The sequence below is a fragment of the Hyposmocoma kahamanoa genome, unplaced genomic scaffold (genome assembly GCF_003589595.1).
Source record: "Hyposmocoma kahamanoa isolate Upper Pololo Valley unplaced genomic scaffold, ASM358959v1 160, whole genome shotgun sequence".
NCBI classification, from domain to species: Eukaryota; Metazoa; Arthropoda; class Insecta; order Lepidoptera; family Cosmopterigidae; genus Hyposmocoma; species Hyposmocoma kahamanoa.
This window is the reverse complement of record NW_020653575.1, coordinates 5,761,140-5,768,683: the sequence shown is the minus strand read 5'-3', so window position 1 is coordinate 5,768,683 and position 7,544 is coordinate 5,761,140. Positions and strand designations below refer to the sequence as shown.

Sequence of the window (7,544 nt, the reverse complement as noted above, 5' to 3'; positions counted from 1 at the left end):
TTTCAGAATTAGTCGCTCCTTTGTATAGAAGATATTGGATATTTTAGATTTTAGATTGGATTGGATCGTCAATTATTTTCATTGATAGGTACATTTACGTAGAAAAATCGTAATGAAAAATGTGTATCTAAGGAGGACCACCGCTCCAAATGTTTGTATACCCTTATAATTTTTGAACGGTGGACCGACTAAATCTAGTTTTTCGCGACTAGAACCGACTAAAAGCGACTTTATGGCTAGTCAAATTTTGAAATTTGATACTCAACCATGGTCACACTGGAATAAGGCATGCAGTTTTATTACAATGGCATGCATGGGCGTGTGTAAACTAAAAAAACGGTTACTTTTAAAGCTCGCTATCTCTCTCTTCTCTCTTTAGTAGTTGCTCAAGTATCTCTTAGGCGTTTACTTATATAAAATTATATATTAAATAGCTTCCATGTGGTACTTAACACTACCAATTATTTATTGAACTGAGTTAAATAAATGTTTTAGTTATGTTAAGAGGAATTGTTCTTATACATATGCCTTTTACTGGTACACACAACTTTGTAGAATTTAATCGGTACACATGCTAATAAAATTGGGTATACATGTTAATAATTAAAGAAGGAAAATATTATAAAATATATAAAAACAAAACAAAACATCGTTCCTTTTTTTGAAACAAAACAAAAATAAATATAAAAAACTTAAAACACATACATAAATAAGGAATTACAAATTAAGATGTGGCTTCAAAATGTTGTCGACAGTTTATTTTAAACATTTTTAAGGTATCGTTGAAAACGGCTCTGGTTTAGTTAATAGCATTGGACGAATTTATGTTCTAATTTCAGTTTTAAAAGGTAAATTTCATTCTAAGATAAATTCTCATACAGGTGGTGGAGTTTATGTACTTATATACAAAAAAATTCCTTAGGTATATTAGACTAATTATTAGGTATGCGGCATTATTTCCTAATTAATTTAGTTTTGTGATAGTGAATGTTGTACAAAGTGCACTGTTGTAGAAATTATCATTTTACATAATAATTTTCATTTAATGATATTTTCACATTCTAATGAAAATCGATTTTCAAACAAACAAAAATAAATAATTGCATCGTTAGTATGAAAATTATTTTGAAAAATGAAAGCGGTGGTTTACGGTTCAAAGAACCTGCATTGTGATTTTTTATTAGAAATATATTTTATTCCTTACATTACTTCTGTATTTTATTCATAAATATTCCAATGCATTTTTAATCCAGTATACAAAACTAATACACGTATCAGAAAACGTTTGAAATTTGAGATCAGCGCCATCTATTGGCGCATTAGTGAACTTTGACGTCACCGCATGGTAGATTTCAATAGTAGATTTGTTTTTGTAAGCTGGCAACTGCGATCCCCTGTCAAAAAATAACCGTCGCTTAGAGGCACCTGCCACCTGCCTCCGGTTTTTTGTTTACAATCGCAAAATAAAGAAGAATGACTGAATGTTATTGTTTTCTACTATTATTAATAGTGTTATTGTGAAATAGTATTGAATATTATATGTGTAAATGTGTGGCTTGTTAGTTTCATACAGGAATTTATGATATTAAGGTAATTTTTGTATACAATTTCTGCTTCCTTTCAAAGACGATTTTTTGAATGAAAGTTCACAGATTTGTCTTTATTATCATTGTATTATGAGTGTAGCTTTATTTTGTTAAGTTGTTTAATACTAAAGTACTTAAAAACAATTTTAATCGTGTTGTAAATAACTGAAACTGCTCAATAGTGAAAGTGACGTATAATTTGTATTATAGTAGTACACACATCAAAAAAAGTTTGCGATCAATAGCATAAGCTCCTATAATTCTTTAAATTTAACTTTATCAAGAAAAAATCTATGTTGTATGCTTTCTTTAAATAGGAATACCCTGTTTGAAATAAAAATATAAAACTATTTTTTATTATTTATTTTAAAAAATTGAGCCATTAATCATAATGTAATGGTGATAGAAATTTCATAGAAAGAAAAAGACTGTTTAATTAAACTTAAACAACAATTTATTATTAAAAGGTGTGAATTCAATATAAAATAACTCCTCCCCTGGCTCGAATACATGCGAAGATCCTCCTGGGCATGCTGAGGATCAAGTTATCCAGCATTTCTTGGGGTAACCTATCCCATTCTTCAATAGCGGCTTCCCTGAGCTCTGGAACTGTCTGGGGACGTGGCTCACGGTTCCATACTGCTCGTTTAAGAGCATCCCACGCGTGCTCTATTGGGTTTAAGTCGGGCGAGCCGGCAGGCCAGTCTAATCGTGTGATATCGTATTCTTGAAGAGCAGCATTGACTCGTTGAGCTCGATGTGCGGGCGCATTATCATCGACCAGTACAAATTGGTGCCCATGGTTTACTCGGAATGGTCTGACGATATCATCAATAGCAACTGCTTTGTACATGTCTGCTGTCATGAAGCCCCGATACGGGATCAAAGGCGTTCTAGCTCCAATCATAATGCCACCCCAAAAGGACACCGATTTACCGCCTTGCTGAACTGTTCCAGTGGCAGTTCTTTGTCTTTCACGGTCGCCTGGTCTTCTCCAGACACGGACACGTCGGTTATCTGGATGAGTGCTGATTCGGGATTCGTCAACGAAGAGACAGTTTTGCCAAATGTTTTCGTCCTCACCTTCTTCATTTTGCCGAAGTCTAGCCCACTGCAATCTTCGTTGTTGACGTTGCCGGGAATTGAGCGGAGCTCGCCAAGACCTCCGTGCTCGTAATCCAGGCTGGTGCAAGCAATTGCGAACGGTCTGCGTGCTAACTTCAAGCCCAGAGGCGGCCCTGACTTCTGCTTTTATTTTAGTGGCGTTGATTGTTGGATCACGGGCTGCCAGCAATCTAATATAGCGCTTTTGGGCAGCTGTCAAAACAGTTGGGCGACCGCTGCGGGGTCGGTCAGCTAAATTCACCATTCCGTGATACCTCTGCAACGTAGCCACGACACAGGATTGGGATATAGCAAGTCTGCGTGCTATTACTCTCGTGGTGTATCCTTCTTCCCTCAAAGTTACTATTCTAGCTCGTAAAACCTCTGATAATCCTCTTGGCATTTTTTCAATCACAACTTTCCGCGAAATATATCTTGAATCGCTTATAATTGACTAAATCAGATTTCTGAATGAGCGTAAGCTAGGACTGAAAGCCTTTTTATATGAAAAAACAATTGAACGGGGTCATTGTTTTATGTTCTAATTTATTTTTAAATAAAGAATCTAAAAAGAAGAAAAAATCATAATATAATCTACAGTAACATAAAAGATTTCAGTTTTTCGAAGTGATCGCAAACTTTTTTTGATGTGTGTACGTTGTGTTCGAAGTTCCAATCGCATAACGACATATAGGTAGCTATGACATTTGTTAATGTACCTTATCATGATGAAATGCACGCCAAAGAACGTATGATAATGTGCATTGTTCCAACATAGCAGACTATAATTGTATAGCCTAAATGGTAGTAAAAAAAGCCCCGAAAAATAAATTAAAAATAAATTTATTTAAATTATGAATATCGCTGCTCTATTTCCTAAACAACCGCAAACTTTTGTTAAAATAAAAAATACCGATATCGAATGAAACACTGAAAGTACCGAAAAATTTGATAAAAACTTATTGTTAGCCATTTTTATCGTAAATCACCACATATAAATTTAAAAGCTACCTTTTTTATAATATCAAGTGACTGGACGAGCAAGTCGTGTACCTGGTGGTAAGCTACACTCCTGTCCGTAACAGTTGCAGTGCCCCTCAGAGCTTCAAATCGCAAAGATTAAGGGGCCACTGCACCCATCACCCTGAGACATAACTTGACAAGTCCCATATGCCTGTAATTTCACCAGCACCCTTACCCTTTAAAACCGGAACACAGTAATGCTGACTTTACTGCTTGGCGGCAGAAATAGGTAAGGTGGCAGTACTACTCTAGATGAACTCTTTCACAAGGAGCTCTGCTGCTACTACCTTATATGTTTCTTAAACTTTGGTGGTTGTTATACTATCCTTCATATAGAAAGACTATTACAAGTGACAACATAGTACTTATTACATCGGTAAGTTAGTACTTCTTTTGGAGGCTTAGTACTTATATTATTCGGAATTGAATAAGTTCTTGATTAGGTATTTGCTAAATATATGATTAATTTGTCGGTATATTCTGTGGTTCTTCTTCAGTAACTCATTTTAAAGCAGCTTAATAAGTATTACAGGTAGCCATGGTTTTTCTGCAATTTCATTTGTTTTTCGGAACTTTTATTATTTCCCTACCCTAAATCTTCTGCTACAGAAAACCCATGCCCAGCAGTGGGACGTATAATGGGATGACGATGATGGATGATATAAATGTGGTATTTCTTGTTATTTCACGTATTTACGTATCTTATATAAATGTTACCGATTTTTCCTTATTAAATATTGCTTTCATAATCTTCCAGGACAATGGACCCAGTGGACAACAATAAATTTGAAGTATTACCAACAAAAAGTAAGCGGAAGATTGCAACACCGTGCACAAACGCTTATTTCAACCCAGCATTGGACCTTCTCGCCAACGACGACCCTATGTGCAACACTGCAATGGAAATCGTCCCAATAAAAAAAAGAAAGCGTACCAGAAGTTGCGACATAACAGCCTTCGAAAATTCAGCCTTAGATCTAGGTATAAGCAAAGCCGCCGTAAATGAATTTCTTGCCAAAGAACTCGAAAACGTTCGTAAAAACGTCCGACCGTACAATAGCGTTGATGTTATACAGAATTCGGAACCGAGAATGAATATTTCTGAACCCACTTTAAATTTTAGTACTTTAGATAGTATAGACAATGGAATACCTGTGATGAGAGAGCCTTTCTATGCAAACTTATGCACCGCGCCTGAGTTGCCTCTTAAAAATGTTTGTGCTGTTACACCTATTTCCAATGTCAGTATTACAAATATTGATAAAATGCTCAATATGGAAGCAAATTCAAACATTACTCCTGAATTACTTCCTAAAACTGTGCCTATGCAAACAAATTTAAATAATACTTGCCAAAATATGTCTACAGCTGAAGGAGATGAGATAACCATCCCGGATGCTCAAATTACTATTCATAACGTGGCTCCTGATGTTCACACAGTCAGAGCAAAGGAATCTAATATGGACGATTCAGCCGCACGAAATTGTATGGAAATATCTGAAAACTATCCTCCAAATGATATTGAACTAGATTCCGGTATTTCGGTGCTGGAACAAAAATCCTTTAATCCTACAAACAGTGAATTTAGTAACAGTCTTGACTTGTCTGCTATAAATAACACAACTAGTATTCAAACAAATATCACCAATCAGGTTTTCGTTAATACGCCGAGTAATTTGAGTCTAAGTTTTATTGATAGATTAGCTTTAGATTCACCTAACATCTCAAAATCATCTCTTTGCCTGGATGATGATTTAAACGAAAGCAACATAATGGAAATCAAAACAATAACAATAATTACTAAAAAGAAAAGAATAGTCGACAAAAAGAAAAACACTAATCCTTTTTTGGACCCAAACATTGACGGTAACTCAAACCAGCCTAAAGCTATCGAAAATCCATTTCGTAATCCTGAAATTACTGAACCAGAACTCCAATACAATGATGAAGCTCTCAGTAGACCTGCTCAGGTACAAATTCCTCAAATTAATAACATGATGCCTCGAAGACTTTTCATTGGTGACACGAACAGTACAATTTCAACTGTCGATGATTCCATGAATATAGAGCAACATGAGTACGAAAATATAGACGGGTATCGCTCAGAAAGTCCAATATACGAAAACGTAGGCGAAGAAGAACCAAATCACTTCAATAAACAAAGCAAAATTCTTGGACATGACGTTTCACATTTCAGTGCAGTTGATATAATGAATTTAAATAAAAATTGTCAATCTCATTGCGTCAACAGTTCAAATGAATCAAATGAAAGTAAGAAAGATTTGAAACACCAAATTTTAAAAGCGAGTAAATTGTCGAAAAAGGTTTTTAAGAAATTAAAAAAGACATTCAAGGGCGAAAAATCCGATAACAATGTAACTTTGAATCCATATGAGATTCCGAGGAAACTTCCTAAGCAGAAAGTTAAGAAAAACGAATCGGGGATAGAAAATCCAGCACTGAATTTGGATAACTCCGACGAAATTGAAATATTCGAAGAAATAGACGATGATGACGAAGAACATCAGTACGAAACCATCAAAACTTTGCGTAACACACGACTTAATATGAACGTTACTCCATTGAAGGAAAGATCAATTGACAATGTAGACGTTTCTCATAACAAGACTAATACACCTGGAAAAAAAGTTAGATTCGATTCAACATTGAATCAAGAAAAGGTCATTACAGGGAACAGTTTTGATTACGATGTACAGAGCCCGGGATTTGATGCGAAAATCGATAAATATCACGATGAATTAGAAAATTGTATAAACGAACAGAAATATTTGCAACAAAACATGTAAACTAAAGCCTATCTAATGGTTACCACTACCGTCTTTCATGCGAATGCCGTGGGTTCGAATACAAGCTCACACTTCTGAGTTTTCGGAATTTATGTACGAAATTTAATTTGGAATTTATCATGGGAAATGAAAATATTTTTCCAGATTTAAATCGCGTATATTTGTTTTTTCAAACAAACCGACGTTTCGGGCTCTTCACCACAACAAATCGCGATGAAGGTAGTAGTCGCCGACAGCTCAAGAGGGTAGACAGATATGTCTGCTCTTAAAGCTGTCATTGGAGCGTGCAACCGTTCCGAAATATCGGGAAAATAAAAAGGAGTTATACCGTGGTAAGAAGCCTGAAATTAGTAATAGTCAAATGTGTTAATGTTGTTGTGAACCAACAATAAAATAGAGAAACTACAACATTACGACAAAATATTTCAAGTATAAAAAATATTAACTGCATTTTTGGTATTAGTTTTGAAATAAGTTTTATATGTAAGATTTGTATTTAGTAAGCAAACTTTACGTTTCCAAAGCATAAAAAACCCAAAGTATTTTTTGATTTTTAATATAAGTTTTTTTAGGAATAGGCAAGAGAGTTAACGTGTAGTCTTTTGGTCGAACAAGAATCAGGATGCCTGAAAATACGATCACGCTAAAGCCCTGGTCACAAATGCCATTTCGAAAGGCCTAAGCACAAGTTTTATCTGAAACCAAAATATTTCTTGCCAAAAATTTTACTCGTTCAACATTACGGTATTCCGTCTTTATTTTAGTCAGGTTTTATATTTTTCTTTAAGTTAATAATTTATTACTTAATTTATTTTATACAACTCTAGGTAATATTTAAACTAAACGATTATTGAAATAAATTCGTATACTATGTGTTGATTTTTCGTTGATAACCTATATAATTCATAAGCTTTTGACTTTGCACGTACACGTGTATACGCACGTACACGTGTATACGCACGAATTGTTTCACACCTGCAAGCAGACTAAATTTGTTTAAATAAAGAGTGGGTCGGAAATAGTA

At 34.7% G+C, this 7,544-nt stretch overlaps 1 protein-coding gene across 1 annotated transcript; it reads left to right on the top strand.

Moving 5' to 3' along the window:
• The first annotated feature begins 1,441 nt into the window (after positions 1-1,441).
• Positions 1,442-6,602, top strand: LOC113240674. Its single transcript, XM_026478042.1, has 2 exons — positions 1,442-1,590; positions 4,471-6,602. The coding sequence occupies exons 1-2, from the start codon at positions 1,580-1,582 to the stop codon at positions 6,518-6,520; spliced, it is 2,061 nt and encodes a 686-aa protein (XP_026333827.1). The 5' UTR covers positions 1,442-1,579; the 3' UTR covers positions 6,521-6,602.
• The last annotated feature ends 942 nt before the right edge of the window (positions 6,603-7,544 follow it).